Source organism: Eleutherodactylus coqui, chromosome 6 (genome assembly GCF_035609145.1).
Source record: "Eleutherodactylus coqui strain aEleCoq1 chromosome 6, aEleCoq1.hap1, whole genome shotgun sequence".
NCBI lineage: Eukaryota > Metazoa > Chordata > Amphibia > Anura > Eleutherodactylidae > Eleutherodactylus > Eleutherodactylus coqui.
Window position 1 is genome coordinate 119,363,647 of NC_089842.1, and position 24,922 is coordinate 119,388,568.

Below are 24,922 nucleotides of genomic sequence, written 5' to 3' on the forward strand. Positions count from 1 at the left end.
CACATTAGGTAGCGATAGGGTAGATAATATCAGAGACGTGGGCTTTGCAAGAGAGGGGGCATCGTGGCTGGCACGGGGACATTGCTGTAGTGCATTTTATTCAGAAAGCCGTTTTATATATACAGTAGATTGCATAAATGTATGGAATGGTGCATGACTTTTGATCTCTTTACATTTAGGAACACATATCAACTTTCATGATGCAGAAGGCCATGAATGGTTTGACCCAACACTGTGGAGCTCTGCCCAGTCCACCGATGACCTAGAAATGGGCAGATTCCTCTTCTCAGTGGATGCAGAACATGTTCCGTGTCTTTATGATGATCTCATTTTTTCACCTGAAACCTCTTTCCGGGTCCACCTCAAGGAGACCGGATCAGAAGTCCAACTGAGGAGCATTTCTGTGCTGGGAAAAGTAAGTTCATCAAAGGCTTCTTGTATTGTATCGCTCCAATCAGGGGCGTACGTATAGAGGATGCAGGCGATGCGGTTGCACCCGGGCCCAGGAGCCTTAGGGGGCCCATAAGGCCTCTCTTCTCCATATAGGGAACCCAGTACTATGAGTAAAGCATTATAGTTGGGGGCCCTGTTACAAGTTTTGCATTGGGGCCCGGGAGCTTCAAGTTACGCCTCTGGCTGCAATGCATTGCTTTCTGTATACAGCTCCTATGCAGATTGAGGTGCCTTCATATGCCACAAACACAGCATGCAACCAGCCTCAAAGCATGCTGGGAATTGCATTTCTGCTGCACAGCAGCAGGTTAGAACCTGAACCCCTGCTTTAGAACTTCATGTATACAGTACCCTTTATTTTCTCAATTTCCATTGTTTTGTACATGTATACAAACAATAATGCTTCCATTGCATCAACAATCATATACAGAAATATATATCATCTCAAAATAAGAATGAAAGATAGAAAATGCACACAAAAATGAGTCATTTTATACAATTAGCATGTACCCTTTAAAGGAGGAAGTTGTGGGCACTACAGACAAGTGGGCCACATGTGGTGTAACCTCAGCAGCTGGCACTACCAAGACTATGGTCCTCCAACATGAGATATCTGCATCTTCTGTCTATACTAACGGGACAAACCAGTAAACATATAGAATCTATATTCTATCTGCCTTTTTGTTGTTCCTTGTGTCGTGCTCCAGAAAACCCCAATGTATCCGTCTTGCTAGAGCATTGCTTTACATATTTATACCACAGTTTGTCTGCAGGGGGAGCAACGAAGCCAAATATCACATAGAGTTATGTATTGTATTATCAAGCAGTGTCAACATAGGGATGCTGGGAGTTTATATCAACCCAAATATAATAAAAGGTTCACTACTACCAGCACATCGCCTTAGTGTAGTGCGGTCCCTAAATTCACTGGGCTGCCCTGAAATGACAGGGTTATGGCCCAGCCATTGACAGCCGACTGCCACAAGTGATACAAATATTATGTTGTGACCCCAGCTTGTCTCGTTTTATGTAAAAGAAGTTTAATCAATAATGAAACTTCCGGCAACTTACTAATATACTTGCAGCTTTAATCCCTCACCAGATCTAAGATCTATGCTTGCTGAGAATAAATGTGGACATTCTTATAGAAACTGAAGACTGATGCAGAAAGACACCACGTGGTCCATCTGGTCTGTCCATACACTATTTCCTCTTATTTCTCTCTTAGGATAGACATGTTTATCCCAGGCAGCTTGAATTCACTTATTGTTGATTTTCCAACCACGTCTGCTGAAAGTTTGTTCCATGCATCTACTACTCTTCCAGGAAAATGTTACTTTCTGACACTTCTTCTGGTTTTTCTCCCGACTAATCTGAGATTGTGCCCCCTTCTTCTAGTGTTTAGCTTCATAATAAAGGCATCAAGCTGAAGACTTGCCCTGACCTAATGCCGCCTGTCCACGGCCGCAACGGAATATCGCTAGCGATACTCCGCTGCAGGGGAGGAGGGGGGAGTACTAAAAGGTCTGCATGATGAGCCTATATTAATGATAGGCTCACCACGGAGAATCACAGCATGCCACAATTTTAATAACTCGAGCGGAAAATCGTTATGATTTTCCGCTCATGTGCTGTAGGCTGCGCTTTCCATAGTTATCTTATGGAAAGCTTGTCATGCGAGCTCCACTTGCGATTTATCGCCGCGGATCTCGCAATGACACCACGCCTGTGGACAGCCAGCCTAATTCTTCTCAAAGCTGAGGGTTTGTTACAACAGGCTCCAGTCTAGACAACTCTCTGTGAGCTAAATACACAAGTCTCCCTCCAGTCCTGATATCATTAGGCCCCTGTCACATGATTAGAAATATCCAAGGGACTTTTAATGAAAATCTAGTTCAGAAATCTTTCCGGTTCTTGCAGATTTCTGATGCAGATTTACATTTCGGCATGATGCAGATACACACATGGATAAGCACAATGGGGCTAATCCACATGCAGATATTCTAATGATGATTCCGCACGTTTTCAGCATGGAAACTGTGTCACGAATGAAGATGTCATTTTTTTTTTCCTTTGGCGTGGAAAATTCCATACTGTATGAACTATGGGGCAGATTCCCACTGAACTCAATGAGGGCCTGGATACAATTGTGGCAGGCTCTCAGCTGTACAACATATTAGGTCTGTATAGGTTTTGAGCCTCTGAATATAAACGGAAAGGTTTCCAGTTACTGACAACAAGCAGAGGTATTAACAATGTTGAGAAATTGCAGAATCTTTCCTTATCAGAAGCACCACCTTACCTTTCAGGAAAATGGAGAATTGCATAAATGAGGTAATTTGCGCAAATTGTTGTTCATGTATGTAATCGTAGTCACACATAAACCCAATGGTTACTGACAGCTAGGCTCTGCCGTAATGGGTGGGGGTCAGAGATCCCCGGAATTTTTACCCTAGAAGCCACAGTACATGCAGATAAGGGTATGTTCACACTGCGCAAATATGCATAGATTTGATGTAAAATGCGCATCAAATCCACTGCAAATCTGCACCAGTGAGGCTGCCTGTCCACGGGGGATTGTTTATTGCATTACCCGCAGTGATAATTCGGCCGCAGGTCATGTAATTGTCTAATATAGTCTGCAAAGTGGTTCCAAACTGGATCTTGACATTAAAATGTGCACAAAACAGATTACTTTCTTCATAGCAATATGCCTGGTTACAAGTTGGTGCCCCTTGTGCCATCGAAGGGCTGCCCTCCACCTGCAGCAGAGTACAGCGGCTGCTCGGTGCCATCATTCTGGTTGGGACGTTTTCACCTGCGCTGACTTGTCTTTTTGTTGAATCGCGAGTGACTCACGTCTTCAGACTTCACAAACATGTCTCAGGTTTCTGGGCGTTTTCTTCAGACATTAATTAAAGATCTTTCTTTTCGACTGTTGATACAACAGCAAGTTCTCTGCTGCAGTTTTAACCCTTTCCCCACCTAAAGCAACATAAATGTAGATATGTTCTGCCAACTACATCACTGACCTTGAAGGACATCTGCAGAACATTGTATTCTTCCCTCTACCTCCTTGTACATATTGCCATATGCTGCAGATTATTACATTACTGACTCTCTAGTGATCTGCAGAGCATTGCCTTGCGCTTTCATCTTATGACAGATACAAATAATATAGTCTGCAGACTATTACATCATTGTTTTCTTAACACATCAGCACATTACTCAGTTCCCCTTGTCTTTCAATAATGTACCCTTCAGATTATTATATTGTTGGTCTTTCCAGAGATCTGCAGAACATTGCTCTGCCCCCCCCCCTACCCTTGACAAATTCATATTGATATGGTCTGCAGATTGTTTCATCGGTGAATTCTTTACACATCTGCAGAACATTGCTCAGTTTCCTCCCTTTTCCTGTGGCTGATATGCCACTGTGTTTTGTAGAGATTCATATTACTACCCTCCCTGAAGGATCATGTTGAGCAATTATTGAAATATTCGGGTCGGGAGTGCCCGACTTTCTAAATATCATCATGTGCATTCTTCTATGAATGGGGCTCAGGTTTTAGCACTGTTGTCTTTCAGTGCTGGGGTTTTAGGTTCAAATCCCATCAAGGATAATATTTGCATAGACTTTGAAAAACTCCATCCAGATGTTGCCCTTGGTAAGATTTGAGCCTACAATTCCAGCACTGTAAACCAGCAGCACTAACAACTGAGCCACCCCACGTTTCTTTCTTCTACCTTCTCTAGAGGAGCAGAATATGGAGGAGGAGAAGAAGAATAAAACCAAAAAGAACATACTAACACCATGCAGATGTTGTCAAGCAACCGTGAACCTAGAACCCCAGAGCTACAAGGCAACAGTGCTAGCCACCAAGTTTCTTCCTTCTTCCTCCAACTGCTTCAAATTCCACACAGGAGGAGCAGGAGTAAAAGAAGGAGAAGAGGATCATCTTATTCTCCTTCATCTCCTTTATCCTCTTCCTTCTTTGTCTCCTTTTCCACTGGAGGAAAAAGGAAAGATAAGATCAAGCATGGTGGTCCAGTCATTAGCATTGTTGTCTTGCATGTTGGCATCCAAGGTTCAAATCTGTCCAAGGACAACATATGCATGGACTTTGTATGTTCTGTATTTCTGTCTCCTCCTCCCCAAAAAAAGAAGACCAAGCATGGTGGCTCAGTTGTTAGCATTCCTACCTTGAAGTGCTAGAGTTGTAGGTTCAAATCTGACCGAAGACAACATTCGGATGTTTTTTTTAAAGTTTTATTCTTGTTGTTCTTTCCCCAGAGCAGATAGTACAGGTGTCACGCTTGAGGCTGGAGTCATTACCACTTCTCATGGTGTTCCCTGGTTAGGCTTACAGCGCCTCCTAGTAACATCAGCACTTTTAGGTATATTCTCCAGCCCCAAGAGTTATGTCTAACCCAGCTTGACTTATAAAGGGGCCTACCCCAAAACACGTATCTGATGGTTTAATTGACACAATAGAAAGAGAAGTTGGATAAATTTTATCCCACTGCCTCTTGAGATTTATTGGAGAGCGGCATCAGACTACCAGTATTGTTTCTCCATTTGCTTCTATGAATGTGCTCAGTTATTAGCACTGTTGCCTACAACTCCAGCAGTGCCAACAACTGAGCTACCACACCATGCTTGGTCCTCTGGAGGAGGAAACGGAGAACATGCAAAGTCCATGTAGATGTTTTTCTTGCACAAATCTGAACCTAGGACCCCAGCACTGCAAGGCAACAGTGCTAATGACTGAGCCACCATGCTTGCTCTTTGTTCTTTCTTCCCCAGTGGAAAAAGAGAAGAACTAGAAGGAAGACGAGAAAGGGCAGATGAAGAATAATAAAATGATCTTCTGCTCTGGAGAAGAAGCAGCAGGAGGAGGAAACAGGAAGAAGTTTGATGGCTCAGTTGCCTTGTAGCACTGGGGTTCTAGGTTCATGGCTGATTGAGAACATCTGTATGGAGTTTGTATGTTCTCCTTGGGCATTTGTTCCAAAAAGTGAAAGATTTTTGTTTTAGTCATGTATTCTGTCAAATATAGTAAAAAATACTCATCCATGAGGACAGTCATAGTTAATGATTTTGAAATAAATTTATTTTGCTTTCAATTGAGCTCTAACTGGCACCCATATGGTCAATGGTTCTCTCAAAAATAGCATATAACTAAAAACCTGGAAAAAATGATTTTGGGAAAAATCAATGAAAACAGTTCACGTAGTAATGTAATTTCAAGAAAGAAGGTGTGAAATAAAAAATGAATATGTACATGTAAAAATCAATATATCTCAATATAATTTCATCTGCTTTGACGGCCCTGGCTTCGAGAAATCTTCCTCTTGAGCAGGTGAAGGCTTCTCACGTCATTCGGTAAACATAGGGTTTTCTTCCTTGTTCTCGTAGGAGACGGCTTCATCTCTGCTACTCTTCTGTATGTAGATGTTTGTTGCGCCTGAGCCCAAACCATAGAGGAGGATGAGGAGGTCCACATCTCCTACTGGGATCAAACGGTCAAATATTGTACTTTTTGGACAGTGCCATGTCAGTGATGTCCTGATTAGCATCTTCTTTTGGCTACTTTCACTTCTACACCCCGCTGCTCAAATGCATCACAAAGAAGTGTGAGGAAGCGCCTCTTGTTGTTTTCATTGGCTAATAGTTTTTCCTGAGGTAGTTGGATGATTGTGGAGATCTCAAAAAGTATGTCACTGCAGAAGTTAGCAGCACAGAGTCACAGTCCTTCAGCACTTTTGGTGTTTTCTTGGCGGCCTCCTCAGGGTAACCGTAGAAAACAATCGAGACATTGCTGCCAAAGTGCTTTTTTACATAGCTGACATGACCTGAGACAATGGCTGTTACGGAATTTTTCCTTTGCCAGACAACCCTGTGTAAAAAGTATCCACCATCCACAACTACATGCAGATTGGTGTCGATTGGTGTCAATTGGCGTGTGGCTGGCAAGTGAGGTAAAAGCAGAGTAGAGACTGGATTTGGTTCCCTTTCGCATCCCCTGTTCATTGAACAAAGACATTGGAAATGGGGCTAATTCATACTTGAAATGATTTTTTAATTCCTCGTCCGATTTCTTTGTTATGCACACCCTCTAGAAAATTGTAAGTGGATCGACGACTACTCTCTTGTTTGCCACTTTAACGGAGCTGGTGATGGATGCCCATGTGGCTACTTTGTCCTTATGTTTGAAGGTTACTTTACCAAATCTGTTACCAACAATTTTCATCACTCCTTCGGTTCCCAGTTCTTGGGCCATGTGGCAATTTATGTTTTGACCTCCTACAATTCCACTACTGATGGAAAGCAACTTATCAGTAATGGGAAATGGATGGTAGAGAACTGAAAAACTGAACCAGTTTTTTAGCTTTTCCATATCAGCATTGATTCGAGAAGGCCTCATATCAACATGTTCAGCAGTAGGACAGGAGATGTCATAGAAATGTTCCACTTCCTCACATATGTTCACCATTCCTACGGTCCACCGTGCAAGCACACTGCTGGAAATTCACCACCCCTGTGTCAGTCCGCCGTAGCTTTTCATCAACCTCATCAGATTCTGCTCGATGGTCAAATCTGTGCACAGGCCAGAACAAAACTTTTTGTGAACATGTCAAACTCCGTTGGATCCATCGCTGCTCTACAGCCATCATATCTTGCAGGTATAGATGGGCACTCTCTGCATAGAACAAGTGACCGGCTGAATGAAAGAGTGGTAGCATTTAATGGACAGTGTCCAGGTGAAGCTTCCAATCATCCGCTCTGCCTGGATGAATAGCTTCATGAGGGTAGACAATGCATAAATATTGAACCCACAGCTTTGATGTGGGATCACTGCCTTCCAGTTTATCCATTGCAGTTTTTAATTTGTCTCTTAAGATCTGGCAAGTCCCATTGTCATAGTGAAGCCCAAAAGATTTTTTTAATACTTTATATTTCACACAAGGTAGGCACCTCATGCAAAGCTAAATGTATATCAAATTCATTAACTATGACTGTCCTCATTGGATGAGTATTTTTTGCTATATTTGACAAGATATGAATCTACTTCAAAAAGGTATGTGTAACTTTTTCTATCAGATGTATATTTAGGAAATATTAAGCAAAAAGTGAAAATTGCAAAAATTTCACTGTTTTTTGGGTACTACGTAGCTCACACAGGTCTTTCAAAGCTCCAGACTTGGTTTCTTACTATTGGCTTAGGTTCTAACAACATATAAAACAATTTGTACTACATGACCTTTTGCAAGGTTGAGCCCTTTTTTGTTCCTAATTTGACTGGACTACTGTGGCTTAGTGTCTATGATACCTGAAAGTATTCTTTTTCTCACTGGGGTTTAGTTACTTTGAGTTTGGGGGTGGGGGGTGGAAACAGGCTGAACTAGAGGGGCATTTGTCTTTTTTTCAGCCTACATACTATGTTACTATAATTCTGTTTCTTTTTAATAGATGTTCTCTTTCTATATATTGTCTTCCAGTTAAACTATCAGAAAAAGCATAGCTACAGTGTACAGCAGTGCCCAGTTACCGCATGCTGCCCAATAGAGTAAATGGCTATTTGACAGAGTGAAATCTATTATTTGCACCTCATCTAGTTCACTTTTCTTTAAAGATGCAGTCATATGCCTATTACTAAAGAAACCATGTCTTTATTAGGCCAACTACCGACTCATCTCTAAACTCCCTTTCATCTCCAAACTCTTTGAACCTAATAAGCTAGCTCTTTGATAACTCTCTTCTTGACCCCTTACAGTTTGGATCATTTACTCTAAATTCTATAGAAATCGCTTTTTGCTAAAGTGTGAAACGATCTCCTGATGGCTAAATTTAATTGCAACTGTAGTGCCCCAGAGTTGGGGTCCCACAGCATTGCCGGTAATATGTGATGTAAATGTATAGATATATGTAGAAAGGTGTGTAATTATGCGTTTTAGGAGTGTATTTGGTCAATTAAGGGTTAACTTTTGGTGTTCCTACCACCTAACATGGTATGACTTTGCAGAATGCACCCTAACCTGCTCTAGCACCTGACATTCACCCCCTACCTAGCCTGTGATTGGGTAGACAGATTTCCCCAGCTCAGGATTGGTTAGCAGTGAAAGTATAAAAGATAGAGAGTTGGTGGGGTTAGCTAGCCTAGTCCAGGGAGCCTGTGATAGAGACTGGGGAGGAACTAGGAGAATATCATATCACTCATCAGAACCAGTCTAGTCCAGACACATCTGAGATAGAGACCAGGGAGGAAGAAGGCAACCATGTACTCTATCCGGTGCGTTGGGAGGTAACATCAAAAGTGTGAGTACGATACCAAATATGATGGAGAATTAGCAGAGGCAACAGAAGGAGAGAGAAGAAAGAGGCAGAGAAAGAAGAGAAATCAAGTCCGTAATCTAAGTGTTAAGCAATAGTCAAAGCTAGGGAGGAAAAGCTGGAAGCTAATGTCAGTCCCCTGAAAACAGTGTCAGCAACATTTTGTGTCTGCAAGTATAATGAAAGTCTATGATCTACCTTAAGTGAATGTAATGCAAGTAATGTAACTACTCAAAATCCAAGTACTCTCTGTCTCCTTGCAAATAAGTGTTCAAGTTGTTTTCACTATCTATAGTCTGTGGCCTGAAGTCTCTTCCCATCATCGAACTCCTACACTGAGGTACCACACTAATGCTTCAGGGACAAGGACTACTACTCCCATTTTTATTGTTTAGTTATCCACTTTTTGTATTTATTATTTTTGCCTCGAACGGGTCACTATCCGTAGGAAGGCTGGTGTCATGATAAAGTAACACCTTACTCTACCCGACTACAAGTGTAGCAGGCTACAAAAACTGTCTATATTATTTTCTTTTATTGTTTATTTTTTACCACTGGTGTAGAAAGACCCTAGGACGGCATTTTTCTACTCTGCCAGGAGGAGCAGCAGAGCCACCGTAACTACCATCTTATTTCTGCACCGCTGCTTAAACGCCTCCTAGGTCTGGGTCACAGCACAACCACCTCTACTGATCTTCTGGATCTTTCTGTAGCATTTGACACTGTAGATCACCAACTTCTCATCAGTATGCTTCGCTCTATTGGCCTTTAGAAAACTACTCTTACCTCTCTGACTACTCATTCAGTGTATCCATTTGCCAACTCGCTTCTTCTCCTCTTCCCCTTGCTGTTGGGGTCCCTCAGGGGTCAGTCCTCAGTCTTCTCTATTTTCATTGACACAGCCCCTACTAAACAAGCTATCAACAGATTTGGCTTTCAGTACCATCTCTAAGCTGATCACACTCAATTATATACTTCTTCCAGTGACCTCTCACCCTCGCTGCTACATAACACCAGTGTTTTCATGTCTGCTATATTGAATGCTACGTTGTTTCTCTATCTAAAATGGAATTTTCTCAAAAACTGAACTTCTTGTGTTTCTGCCATCTGCTCACAAACCTACTTCTGATATTTCAATCTCTGTGTGTGATACCATCATAACTCAGGAGCACACCTGCTGTCTTGGGGTCATATTTGACCATGATCTTTCCTTCACTTCCTATATTCACATACTTTCATGTTATGTAAGCTGTACCTCAAAAACATCTCCAGAATCCGCCCTTTTCTCATTGTGGGGACATCAAAAACTCTGATTGTTACCATGATCCATTCTCAGCTTGATTACTGCAACTCAGTACAGATTGGGCTTCACCTCCCTAAACTCTGTCCTCTCCAATCCATCCTGAAGGCAGCAGCCAGATTAATCTTTTTGTCCATCCGCTACATTGATACCTCCACCCTGTGCCAATCATTACACTGGTGGCCCGTCAAATATAGAAGTTAAACTTATCACTCTGATCCATAAAGCTCTCCACAGTGCTGCACCGCCCTATATCTCCTCCCTCATCTCTGTCTACCACGCTACCCTACCACTCTGCTAGTGACCTTGGGCTCCTTTTACACGGAGCGATAAATTGTTCGCTTGTGCAGCCTATTTATACAGGCATATAAATTGTTCGCAATTTAGTTCAGAATTACATCTGCAAATCACTCAATCATTCCTATTCACTGTACCAATGAATGTGAACTAACAAATGATCGCAGTTCACACGTAAAGATGTGCGAATGAGCAAACTATTATTTTTATGCCTGCATAAAATGAATGACAAATGAGAAGCGAACAAATTCTTATTTGTCGTACAATTGTTCAAGTTCACGCGGTCCAACGATTTTTTTTTGAACGATAATCATTTTGCCTAAATGGACTAAGTTCCCCTTTAATCGGAACCTCCCACTCCCATCTCTAAGATTTTTTCCAAGCTGCAACAATTTCCTGGAATGCGCTACCACTGACAATCAGGTTAATTCCCAATGCCCAATTTTAAGTGTGCCCTAGCACCACATCTTTTTAGGGAGACCTGCCACAGACCTGATTTCAACTCTTCTCCATTTATCTGGCTTCTATATTCCCCCTTGGAAAGCTGACTGCCTTCATACGACGGTATTCCCCGCACCCCTATTGCACTTCTTACCTGTATATATACAGATACAGCAGATCACACAGCTTTATGTATATATGTATAGTACCCTACTTATATAAAGGATGGCTGGATCGTTGTATTGAACAAGCACTTGTTCACCCCTAGTTCCTCATAGACTGCAAGCTCTTATGAGCAGGACCCTCACTCTAAGCCTGGGTTCCCACACAGCAGAATCCCGGTGGAAATCTCGCAATTTGGCCTCAGCGAAAAACCGTGAGATTTCCGCCAGGAGAAGCGCTGCTTCAAAACTCGCGGCACTTAGCCACGGGTTTTGAAGCGACCCGGCCGCTCGCTCTTCCGCTGCGGCCGGCGCTCCCATAGAGGAGAGCGCGGCTGCAGCGGAGGAAGAAAAAGAATGAGCATGCTGCGGCCGGCTAATCCGCGCTGCAGTGCCGGCTTCTGCCGGCTTTGCCGCGGCGGATTTGCCGTCCCGTGTGGACGAGATTTCTGAGAAATCTCGTCCACATGGCTGGCTAATCCCCGGATTAGCGTCCGCAGGCGGATTTGCCGCTGCAAAATTCCGGACAGAATTTCCGCAGCAAATCCACCCCGTGTGAACCCGGCCTAATTGTTCAAACTATTGGATTAATACTATATGTAATGTCTTATTTGTGCACCTTCACTCTGACTTGTAAAGTGCTTCGGAATATGTTGGCCCTATGTGCAGATTATTATTCTTTGTATTGGCTCCCTGTTCTGATAAATCAAAAGAGAGCGATTCTGCACTAATGACTTTTGCACTTTTTTCAGAAAGGTTTATTAAACAATAAATACATTGGTCTCCGGAATTAAATGATCATTTTCCTATTTTTCTCTTGATTCCACTCTTAGAAATTCACCAACAATGAAGACTTTTCACAATATCTTAAGTCACCCACCGGGAAGCTGCAGTTCCCCGGACCTGTCCAACCTCAGATTATGAATTTGAGATGCCAGGATGACACGGGCTGCTTGTGCGGCAATGATGAGGTAAGGGCACGGTACGCTCGATTTACACTATGGAACAACTTGTACTCGTGAAAACCACATAATCTGCTCACGTGTTTATCTACAAGGAAAGTACAAATTCCTGTCTTTGCGGTTTCCTTCTAGATGCTCCAAGAAATCTGCTCTGCCCGTCTCCAGTATTCTGGCAATAAGTGTCCAGAAGTGACCTGTGCGAGTCCCCTGCAGCCCATTGGACATTGCTGCGGCATCTGTGGTAGGTGCACACAGAAGACCGAACACTATCCCCCTCCTCATCACCAGTACATACTGTGTTATTAATCAAAAGTAGTATGCAGTAAGCCTTTAACCCCTTCCCGATCATGGCTGTTAACCATTTAAATGCCACTTTCTGTTCTGACAGTGGTATTTAAATGTTGTGGTCAGGCCTATGATGTCCCAAACAGCCCTCCTACGACGAGATTTCAAGGTGCCGTTCAAGTGTCATGGCAACCATGGGCCCACTGAGGGCCCCCAGGGCTGCCATGAATGATTGTCTATTAAGACGCGCCCGTGGGACATCTTAATAGGATGCCTGTTAGAATACAGTGTAATGGCATTCTGTAGCATTGCATTTTACTATATGAGCAATCAAACGATTTCAAGTTCACCATGGGAACTAAAAAAAAATAAAAAATGAGTAAAATAAGATTTTTTTTTTAAATAGAACAAAAATTTTAAAAATCTACAGCTTATCTCCCCCTTTTCCCAGCCATTGCATCAAAAAATTAAAACAAATGTTTTAAATAATAACTATTGGTGTTGCTGCATCCGTAAAAGTCTAAATAATTTAAAATATCACCTTGTTAATCCTGTACAGTAAACACCTGTCTGAAAATAAATATGCAAAGTGAAAATTGTGCCTTTTTGGTCACCCCGCCTCCAAGAAAAAAAATGAACAAAAAGTTATATGTACCCCAAAACACAGATCACCCCACAAAAAAACAAGCCATCACACAGCTGCATCAATGGAAATGTAAACCGTTATGAGGTCAGGATATGGTGACAGAAAACTATTTTTTAAAGTTATTTCACTTTTTAAAGTAGTACTACATATAGTTTTTTTTTAATTGCTGTAATTGTACTGATCCACAGAATACAAATGACATTGCAGCAGCATCCTGCGGACGCCAAGGTTTTTGCAGTCATGAGGTCATGTGATGTCATAGAAATGCAGTTGAAGATGATAAAAATATTTACTTTTATATTTGGGGTTCTTGGTGTACATTTTATTCCTGGCAAGATGACCTCACCAAGATGAGTCCCTACTAGAGATGAGCGAGCATACTCGATCGAGCATTGCCCTTAGCGAGTACCTGCCCACTCGGAAGAAAAGATTCGGCTGCCGGCGGGGAGCAGGGAGCAGCGGGAGAGAGCGGGGCGGAATGGAGGGGAGATCTCTCTCTCCCTCTCCCCCTCCCCCCGCTCCCCCCTGCTGACTGCCGCAACTCACCGCTCCCCCGCCCCGGTAGCGGAATCTTTGCTCCCGAGCGGGCAGGTATTCGCTAAGGACAATACTTGATCAAGTAATTGTCCTTAGTGAGTATGCTCGCTCATCTCTAGTCCCTACACTACATGGTGTACCTGTCCTGTAGGAGACTTACCTCTGTCTTTGACGCAGGCCTACAAAATGAACTCTGGCAACTTTATTCTATATTAATCAAAAGCAGCCTTGATCTTTGTTAGGAAGTGATGACTGACGGATCGGCGGAACACCCGTACCAGAATTAAAACACGCCTGTCCTTGACGCTGCGGGTCTCCCCTCTGTCGCGGCCGGATCTTCTTTCTTCAGCCTGGCGGATGTGCCCGGCGCCGGGCCGAAGGAAGAAGATCCGTCCGTGACAGAGGGGAGACCCGCAGCGTCAAGGACAGGTGAGTTTATTCTTATTTTCAGGCCTAATGTCCCCGGGAAAGGAGGGACCCGCTACGGATTCTCCATGGAGAATCCGCAGCGGGCCTGATTTTCCCCGTGGACATGAGGCCTTACTTTGTGCTGTACTTGAATTATATTAATCTCAAACAAATCTTCCCATCCTTTACTTGTTAATAGGTGTCATCATCTCCCTAGAATACATCTCTACATTCAACTTGGAGACTTACAGAAACCGTCTCATCCACACGTTCCTCAGTCTGGTACAGTTACTCTTGTAAAAATCACAGCACTTCTGTTAAAAATCAACTTTTATTTATTGTCTCATAAAAATGATCCAGGTACTTCCGCGTTCCCAGCGCTCTTTATCGAGACAGTTACTCTTCTCCTATTACTGTACACTCCTGCAATGATCCACCCTGCTTGCTTAGAAACCCATCATATTGTCTAGTATTACCCCCTTCCCCATCTCTGGGTAACTAGACAAATTTATTATTCCCAACTGTAGACCTCTAGGAAAGTTGTGCAACCACCCCTGTTGTCCTAAGAATATAGTCCAGAATGGCCGAATTGCCGACTTATGCTACAGTAACACTATAGAGCAAGGGATATCCCCAAACAAGTTATGCCATTCAGCAAAGCTGTGACAACCTAAGAGTTACATTAATATTTCTCACAAGAGTCATCACCCAGCTTCCTAGTCCTGAAAGGCAATATTGCCCAGTTATGCAATGATGCGAGCAGGTAGAGATATGACCCTAACTTCTAGAAGTCTAGGAAAGTTGAGTGATGTCACCTGTTGTGGTGCCTATATCGTCAGTCAGCTTTTCCAAAAGCTAATAAAACCAGTAATAACAGTTGGTTCTGTGTCAGTGGTTGACTGCTCATCATACATAGACCAATAGCTTCTCCCTCACAAAACTTCATTCTAGTTCTTCGTAGTGTCTTTACTCGCTTCCTCATGTCATGAATTCATGTGTGGCTCAGATGGATGGGTCAGGAAGTCATCTCCGGTAGTGGTCAGTCAATTCCCATCACATAAGTCACTATTTCCCCTTTCTACTGATGTATCATGATTAATCACTCTCTGATTCTACAAAAAATGTATTAGATTTAACCCGTTGACATAGGAGGTAGGTGCTTTCCAAAGGTTTTTTGGTCCCAACAGAAATCATGGAGAATGTTCCTTGTCAGACACTTCTGTAAAGCACGATGTTCATCAGTCCTCTGGATGGCCAACGCTAGATCGCTGTTTTTACATCCTGTGTAAACGTCCCCTGCTCAGCGCTTCATGTAGGAGGTTAAGCACCGAGCAAGAAGCTGGCGAGAAGCCCGAGTATTTCTGTGTAAACTCTCTGCATAAGTGCTGATGACCTTAGCGGTGACATCAGCCCTCGTGTCGTTGTTTAAACGACTGTCGGCCTGTGTAAAAAGGCCATAAGTACCGAGAATGGGGGTGGAGCAGTGGGAGGGGTTAGAACTGCCAGAACACTTAGTAGAGATGCACCTAAAATTAAAAATATCCAAAACTCTCTAAACTGTATGGTGACTAATGCTAGAAATCTGACCAATAAGGATGACGAACTGGAAGTAATAATGTCTGAGGAAACCTATGACATAGTGGGAATAATGGAGACCTGGTTGGATGAAAGCTGTGACTCGGTAGTGAACTTACAGGGTTATAGTTTGTTTAGAATGGGTAAAAAAATGAAAAGGTAGAGGGGGTCTGTCTTTATGTAGAGTCCTGTTTAAAGCCAACATTATGGGAAAATATATGAGGGAGATGACTGTGTGTAGTATCTATGGGTAGAGATACTTGGAGGAAAAAACAATAATAAAATCCTTATCAGAGTTTTCTATAGACCACCAAATATAACAGAAGCCATCGAAAATCTATTACTGAAGCAAATAGATGAAGCAGCAAATCACAATGAGGTAATTATTATGGCGACTTCAGCTGTCCATATGTAAACTGGGAAGCCGAAACCTACGGATCTCATAAAGAAAATTAGTTTCTGTCAATATCAACATAATTACTTTTCCCTCGTCATCCTGACAGCATACACCTGGAGGTTGTCCGCTGGACACCTGTTGGGACAGGAAGCGGAAAATACAAAAGGTAACCCCCACCACCGGCTCACCAGTGTGTCTTCCTGTCCCTACAGGACAGTCCAAGTGGAGCCTCCAGGTGCATGCTGGAGGTAAAATGAAGAAAGAAGACTCCCATGCAGCCTGTCCGCCCGTGGGGGGACGACTCTCTGTTCGGGCTGGCAGGGCTTGCGCGGGTGAGACCCTACGTGGGGACCCTCACCCGCAGGATCTACCCAGCACTGTTCCCCCTGTGGGAAAACCCTCCCCCAGTACGCTGCCCAGTGGGGTAGTCGTGCTGGTAGGAAGCAGCCCCGGTACCTGCAGAGCTGGGACGCCAGCGTCTCCAGCGGGGATCCAGCACAGAAGACAGGTATGGGGGGCGTGTCGGCGCCAAATTTGAAAATTTAAAAGGCTGGATTCCCCTGCATCTCTCCTGTCTGCACCTTACTGAAGATGTCAGCCAGAGAGGACGCTGAAAGCAGCCTGCTGGTGAGTAGACCACCTTTGGGGTCTGTACCGGGAAGGGGGGAGGATTTAGAAAACAAGTCAGGTGCTGGAAGTCCCTTTTGCTGTCTCCGTCTCTTAGGACAGAGAGGCTCAAAAGGTTAGAGAGGCCAAAAAGCGAGTGCGCAAATGTCCGGTTTGCTTGCGGCGGCTAGAAGAGGGCCACACCAAGCCACTATGTGCGGACTGTACGGAGAAAGTGGTCCGTGAAGAGGGCTCCTTGGGCATGTCGGACATCCGATCCATGATCCGCGAGAAGATTGAAGCCTCTCTCTCATCTCTTTCTCTACCGCCCCCCACGAAAAGGTTAAGGCGGTCACGAATGGATGAGTCAGACTCTGAGGAAGGACTCCTAGAAGATTCTCCCTCAGAATCCATGCCGCCCATGGAGGATGCAAGGAAGTATTTCTTTTCATCGGCGGACCTGGGTCAGCTGTTAACCGCGGTCCGGCGCACCATGCAGGTGGAGGAAGAGGTGCCGCAGCAGCTATCCTTTCAGGATAGCCTGTTCCGGGGGCTCCTACCACAGCCAAAACCGTCATTTCCAGTTAATGACATCTTAAGACAGCTGATCCTGACGGAGTGGAAGCAGGCAGATCAGAAATTCTTCCTGTCCAAGGAATTCAAGGATCGGATGGTGTTCACACCAGAAGATATCAAGTTCCTGGAAACCGTCCCTAAGGTAGATCTGGCGGTCGCCAGAGTCTCAAAGAAAGCAGCCCTCCCCTTTGAGGACATTTCCCAACTGTGGGATCCACTAGATACCAGAGTGGATTGCGCAATGAAAAAGGCCTGGGAGACTGCGGCCCTGACCGTTAAAGCCAACATCACGGCCACATCTGTGGCGAGATCTATGACGGTCTGGTTGGACCAACTCCAGACGCTGATTTCTCAGAGGGGCTCTAGGGAAGACATCTCCAACTGCCTTCCCCTCCTCCAGCAGGCAACCGGCTTTCTGGCAGACGCCTCTATGGAGTCGGTGAGGTTCGGGGCCCGCTCAGCAGCCCTCTCAAACACAGCCAGGAGGGCTGTCTGGGTTAAGGCCTGGACAGGGGATAACTCTTCCAAGAACAGACTCTGTTCCCTGCCCTTCCAAGGACACAGAATCTTTGGGCCTTCCTTGGATACACTCCTAGAGAAGGCATCGGATAAGAGCCAGGGACTACCGTCAGAGAAAGCCTTCAAGCGGCCTCCCTCCTCCTACCCTCCTCCCTTTGTTTCCTCTAGAACATACAAAGGGAAAGGAAAAACCGGACGCTGGTCCTATCCCAAAGGCGGAAAGGGTGAGAATCCGCTTTCCGGGATCCTACAAGTAGGGGGTAGGCTGAGAGGGTTCGCCCTTAGATGGAGTGAAGTGACCTCCAATCCCTGGGCCTTACGCCTAGTCTCGGAAGGTTATAAAATTGAATTTTCCTCCCCTCCTCCCCGGAGGTTCGTGGTCACCCCCTGCCAGTCACCTTCATCTGCTCAGGCCCTCCAGTTGGGGGTGCAGGAGCTGTTGTCCCTGGGGGCCATCACTCGGGTTCCCGCAGAAGAACTGTTCAAGGGGTGCTACTCCCCCTTGTTCCTCGTCAAAAAACCTAACGGGTCCTATAGGACCATAATTAATCTGAAATTCCTGAATAAATCTATCTCCTATCAAAGATTTAAAATGGAATCGGTGCGGTCAGCAATCCCCTTAATTGCGCCAGATAGTGTCATGGCCACCGTGGACTTAAAGGATGCCTACTACCATGTCCCCATACACACAGATTCCCAGCAATTTCTGCGATTCGCCCTGGTGATAGATGGGTCTGTCTCTCACTTTCAATTTACGTGTCTGCCGTTCGGGATTTCCTCCGCACCCCGGGTGTTCTCCAAACTGGTGTTAGAGATGGTGGCGGCACTAAGGACTGACAAGGTGTTGATTGTCTCATACCTCGACGATTTCCTGATCGTAGCAGGATCGGCTTCAGAACTCCGGTTCCAGGTCAACCTCACACTCCGTCTGTTCGAGTCATTAGGCTGGATCATCAACTCCGTAAAATCCAGTCTTCTGCCCGAGCAAAAGAAAACATTTCTGGGAGTGATTCTGGACTCACACCGCCAGTGCTCATCCCTTCCCCTGGAAAGGCAAAAAGCGATCCAGGACGAGTGTCAGGCACTTTCTCTAACCACCAAAGTCTTCCTTAGGAGAGGCATGAGGGTCCTCGGCCTCATGACATCTTGCATCGGGGTAGTCCCTTGGGCCCAGTTACATTGTAGAACTCTCCAAGACTTTATCCTAAGCAACTGGGATAAATCCCCCGCCTCCCTGGATCGGAGCGTCGTCCTTACCCACAAGATAAAGTCCTCCTTGGAGTGGTGGATGTCTACCTCTAACCTTGCCAGAGCCACGGTTTGGTACCCCGCATCCCCAGTATCCATCTTTACTGACGCAAGTGCAACTGGCTGGGGGGCCCACTTAGGCCATCATTACATCCAAGGGGGCTGGAACCGGGAGGAAGCTACTCAATCCTCCAGCTACAAAGAACTTTGCGCTGTCTGGAATGCCATTCGGGGCTTCGAGACAGAGATCAGGGGTAGACACATTAGGATCTTTTCGGATAACATAACAACTGTGTCCCTCATTCGCCACCAGGGATCCACGCGGAACCCTCGACTCCAAGACCTGGCGGCGAAAGTTCTCGGGTGGATAGAGCAGCGGACACCTTCCGTCACAGCGTACCACTTAAGGGGCCCAGAGAACTCCACGGCGGACCATCTCAGCCGCAGGAAGATAGACCCCGGGGAGTGGACTCTACATCCACACGCATTCCAACTAATTATAGAAAGATGGGGGACACCAAAGGTGGGCTTGTTCGCCTCCCGGGAGAACACCAAGTGTCCCTGTTTTTTCTCCAGGGGAGCAGACGGGGACTCCCTGGGAATAGACGCACTATCCCAGGCTTGGGATTGGGACCTTGCATACGCCTTCCCACCTATCCCCCTGATTCCTCTGGTCCTAAGGAAAATTCAGGGGTCCCCAGGCTCCGTCATCCTGGTGGCCCCATTTTGGCCCAAGAGACCCTGGTTCCCGCTCCTGGCCGCTCTCTCGACACAGGATCCTCTACATCTGCCACAGAGAGACGACCTCCTGCAGCAGGGTCCCCTGATATGCCCAAAGGTCCGACAGTTCAGACTGGCGGCCTGGAAGCTGAGCGGGTAAAATACCTGAGCCAGGGCCTATCAGGGAGGGTGACCACTACTTTATGTGAGAGCCTCAAAAAATCCACCAGAAATATATACTCTAGGGTGTGGGATACCTTCTCTAGGTGGTTGGGGCATAGTATACATGACCTCCAACAGCCTGAAATTAACAAGATATTGGAGTTCCTACAGGATGGTTTGGACATGGGGCTAAGACCTGGTACCCTTAAGGTCCAGGTGGCCGCCCTTGGGGCCTTCTTTGACTTTCCCTTAGGCAACCCTAGGCTAGTTAAAAAGTTTCTGAAAGGGGCAGTTAGACTCCACCCCTTTATAAGGGAAACCATGCCCCCATGGGACGTGAACCTTGTTTTGCAGGCCCTCTGCGCACACCCCTTTGAGCTCCGGGAAGATCTATCAGTGAAGATCCTCTCCTATAAGGTTGCCTTTCTAGTCGCCATCACATCCGCCAGACGGATCGGGGAGATCCAATCCCTCTCTATTAGGACCCCGTACATGACCACCTTCCCAGATAAAATAGAGTTCAGGCCTGACCCCTTTTTCCAACCGAACGTTCTCACAGACTTCCACAGAGAACAGCGAATAGTACTTCCCTCCTTCTGCCAGGAACCCCGTAACACCACGGAGCAGAGGTTCCATAATCTAGATGTTAGACGGGCAGTCCTGAAGTATTTGGAGGTCACACATCCCTTCAGGAAGTCTACCAATCTCTTTATTCAATTTCAGGGTCCACGCAGAGGAGGGGCCGCTACTAAGGACTCCTTAGCGCGTTGGGTCAGGAGGGCCATAGAAGAGGCATACAGATCCCAGGGGATCCCACTTCCGGGCGACGTTAGAGCCCATTCCACTAGGGCGGTCGCCTGTTCCTGGGTGGAGAGAGCCCAGGCGACAACCTACCAGATCTGCAGAGCCGCCACATGGTCGAGCACTCATACCTTCACTAAACACTATCGCCTGGACCTGGGGGCCAGCCGTGATATGGCCTCTGGGCGGAAGGTGCTACAGGCAGTGGTCCCTCCCTAAAGCCCTTGGTTGTTGGCACTTCTCCAGGTGTATGCTGTCAGGATGATGAGGGGAAGACAGGAATTAGGTCCTACCTGTTAATTCCTTTTCTTGAAGTCATCCTGACACCATAGGGGCTTTTCCCTCCCCTTGAGTTATTTTTACGTGAAGTAACTTATTGTACTATGGTTTCTGTATTAAAAATGATTGGTTAAGCAAAGCCGGGTCACTGTAGTTATTTGGTACACACTGGTGAGCCGGTGGTGGGGGTTACCTTTTGTATTTTCCGCTTCCTGTCCCAACAGGTGTCCAGCGGACATCCTCCAGGTGTATGCTGTCAGGATGACTTCAAGAAAAGGAATTAACAGGTAGGACCTAATTCCTGTCTTCCCAACTTGTACAGGACCCAACTAGGGGGATGGCCATTTTGGACTTAATATTAACCAACAGACCTTACAGAATAACAGGGGTGCAGGTTGTAGGACACCTAGGAAATAGGGAGTAACCAGGATAAAAATGGAAGGTTGAGGAAGACCCAGTGAGAGCGATGAAATAGTTTTGGAGTAAAAAGTGTTACGAATGATGGAGGTGCTGCCAACCAGATAACGCTCCACCAAGGTGGGTGTGAGTATAGCGAAAGATAATGTGGTAAAATACTGGTGGTTAGGGCGCAATATTGTAAGCTAGATAAACGCTAAAGGTCCAAGATGCGACAGTGAAAGCCCTTGTTTTTTATGTAACAACATAGAGAACCAGCAAGTTAATACGCATTTCGGGATCAAGCCCCTTCGTCAGTTCGACTGGATTAAACACGACAGGATGCCTGGGGATGACACAAGTCCAAAGATTTTTATATGTGCCAGAAGTCCTCTATGTGACAGGGAACTGAAGCACCTCTTTCATCCCTGTCTCTCTTTACACTGAGCGATCGGCTCATCGTCCATCGTTTATGCAGCATACACACTCAGTGTAAATAGCAGCCGTTCAGTACTGAATGGCCACTGTATTATGTCAATGGAGATGGGCGGGGGAGCGAGAGGAGAGAAATCTGCTGCAGCCTCCCTGCCCCCCCCCCCCCCTTCCTGCTGGCCGCTATGTGAGCGAGCCAGCACTACTAGCTCTTGTGCAGGAGCATGGGAGCGAGGACGCACAGGGATGAGTTTGCCAGACATTCATCCTGTGTAAATGGACCCTTAGTCCACAATGACAATAGTTGTTTTTTTTTTTTTTATCATTGTTATATTTTTGTAATGGCTACTTTATTTCCTGTGTAGTTCAATAATAAGATTATGGCAGATTAAAGCTGCCACTAGGGGGAGCTAACTGCATCTTATTTTACTTTTGAGTACAAATTATGAGTATGTACTAAACTTCCCCTAGCTGGACTACAGGCAGCCAGAATTTTGTCTGTGCAGGGCAATTGGAACTTTTAATGCTGAACATGTATATGAAAAAATTAATCTGCATAGAAATGGTGATAAAAAGAGTGATTTTTTTTTTTCTTCTCCTTACTGCAGAATAAATATTCTTCCATCAAGTTGGCGATTTCCAAAGTGCAGAGCTCATTGCCCATCCTGAGTTCAATGCGCTTTGGCAAAAACCTAAAAATCCAAATTGTACTGATTGATGGGAAGGAAGGGTCATTGGCAGGAAGTGATGCTCTGCAGCTCGGTTATGACATCATGGCTGATATTGAGACACAGGGTAAATATTTTAAAGAATCTGTCTCAACTTGTTTTGTATATTTCACTCGCTGTAATAATGTCTCAGGACCAAGAAATCTGCAATTTTTATAAATATTATAAAATGCGAAGTTGAAAGAAAAAGCTTTAATTATTCCCACAATATAAAATATTTTTGTTCTCCCCTCCACAGGAGAGTCTTTTGGTATTACAAAGGCAGAGATGGAGTTTGCCACTGGTAGCATTACAAGTCCCCAAACAGCTCCCATGTCGGCTGGTGCCATTTCTGGAATAGTCATTGGCACTTTTCTTGGGTTGTCATTGTTGGCCGCCTCCTACTTCCTTTACAAACTGGATGCCTGCAGGTAATTAAAATGCTTTCATACAGACACTGACTACTACATGCCCACAGATCTACATTGTAAGCGAACTTGTACACAAGCAGAATTATTCGGCAAGACGCAGCTTAAAGGGGTATAAGTGTCCATGTACAAGGTCCGTAATACTAAAATATAGAACCATGGAAGGTTTCTTTAAGAATATGGCTTGAGGAACAGAGTTGAGAAACCCTGCACTATACGAGTATTCAATGTTTCCTCTAAGCTGTTGTAGTTTGTGATCTAGGATGTTTGGGACTTGGGCGCCGTTTCTTGTAAATTGGGTGACCCAAAACAACTTCCAATAATTTGCTATAATTTCCTGGGGTAGGTAACAGGTTTATGCTGACAGTGCTAGGATCTGAGGCTGTAAAGGGGTTAATGTCAAATACTACTGGTGGTCTAGGGCAGAGAAAGGGTTAATGGTTACCTGGTGTCCAGTGGTTTACTCACCCCTCCAGGGTTCATCAGTGTCCCTGTGGCAGAAAGAATAAAACTAGAAAGGACAGACATCAACCCCTCTTTCACACAGACTGCTCACCATGCGACTCCCCCCTCTATTACACAGACTGCTCGCCCCTCTCTTACTCTACCTTCCGTTTGCCATATTGCAGGCGGCTGCACATTGATAATTCAGGTTCCCATTTCTTTCATGCACTGATCTGAGATTTGCATGAGTAGATAGACAGAACTGTATAAGTGTATAGCTACACAGTTCTCTCTGCGTTTCATTAACGCTTAGCATAATACCTTTAACCCCTTAATTCTACAAGGCGTAAGCTTATGTTATGGCAGGGTGGTAGTTAACGCAACAGTATGCAAACTTATGTCCTGTGGATGGCCCAGTCTCAGAGGTGAGCCCACACCATCCTGCAGCCGAAGCGGCTGCAGAAGTACTACAATGCATTATCATAGCGATCAGAGCTTTTATGGTTCAAATCTCCTACAGGGACATAAAAAAATACATATTTAGACGAAAATCCCCCCCCCCCAAATTGTTGCATCATTATGACCAAAATAGGCCTCATCCATCAGGGGTTAAATGATTAGGCAAAGCTTAACCTTTTCCCTAAAAGGACATAGGACATATGGCGAGTCACTAAGGTGTTAAACCAAGAGCAAGAGCAAAATCTCTAAAGACCAAAAATCAACAGCCTGCAGCTGTCACTCCTTGCTGTATTTCTACAGTGTGCGTCTTAGGCTGCATTGCAGTTAGAGCTTTGACTGTGGTCCTTTTTTAAACATGAGAATCTTGTTTTTATATTTATATCTATATTATGCATCTAATTTTCTGCTTAGGTCACAGTTTTAGCCACTTAATTTTTTTAACGTTTTTCTAAGGACAAACTATGTTTTTGGACAAAATTAGGTGAAGGTGGCTGTCTATATAAAGGGCTGAGTTGCATTTTTTACAAAGTGCATGATATCTACTTTCAGAAAATGAGTATGCGGGTTTAGTATGTTTTTTATTATTTTGTAATCTGGCATTTATGTCTAAATGTCAAAAATACGGAAATTGTCCTGACTAATGGAGGTGCAAAATGTCTATAGGACTGCTGGAGATTGCTGAATACTGCACTCAGTAATCTGCAGCGGTTTCATGTAGATGAATGGATAGGCAACGTGCATGCTTGACTAACGGTCCATTCATAGGGACACAGAACTACCATTCTCATGGGGCCCCAGAGGTCTGATCCCTACTGATCAGACACTTAGTCCCTGTTCACAGGATAGCATTTAGGCTGTTATTCACATGAGCGACAGCGATATAGCCACGAGAAAATCACAGCTGTGTTCTGTGCGATATTGTGGCGTTTTTTCCTGGGATTTTTGAGGGGGCGGTGGGGGGCTTGAAATATAAGCCCTAGCAATATTTGAAAAAATAAATTAAAAAAACAAACACAATACCTTATCTAACAGGCGCTGTCCGCTCCGCCACACTTCTCCTCTGGCAGTTCTGTGGCACTAATTTGTAGTCTTCAGCCAGCGCTTCCTGGTCAAGGGGTTCAAAAATCCCACCTCCAGGAAGTGCTGGCTCTGATTGGATGAGCCACGACACTTGTGAACCAATCACTGCAGCGCTCGATGAAGCAATCACAGTCAGCACTTCCTGGAGGTGGGTTTTTGAAACCCCTGACCAAGAAGTGCTGGCTGAAGACTGCAAACAAGTGCGGCGCAGCGGACAGCACCTGTTAGGTACTGTATTTTTTTTTTTTAAAGGAGTTATGGCTTATTT

At 45.0% G+C, this 24,922-nt stretch overlaps 1 protein-coding gene across 3 annotated transcripts in view; it reads left to right on the forward strand.

Annotated features, from left to right (window-relative positions):
• The window catches only part of AMN (amnion associated transmembrane protein), a 62,306-nt gene that overhangs the window by 32,366 nt on the left and 5,018 nt on the right, over window positions 1–24,922 (forward strand). For all 3 annotated transcript variants that reach the window (XM_066605727.1, XM_066605728.1, XM_066605729.1), the window contains 6 exons: window positions 180–415; window positions 11,821–11,958; window positions 12,082–12,190; window positions 14,025–14,107; window positions 22,145–22,331; window positions 22,503–22,674. In XM_066605727.1, coding sequence (XP_066461824.1) covers window positions 180–415; window positions 11,821–11,958; window positions 12,082–12,190; window positions 14,025–14,107; window positions 22,145–22,331; window positions 22,503–22,674 — 925 coding nt within the window. The remainder of the gene's footprint in view (window positions 1–179; window positions 416–11,820; window positions 11,959–12,081; window positions 12,191–14,024; window positions 14,108–22,144; window positions 22,332–22,502; window positions 22,675–24,922) is intronic.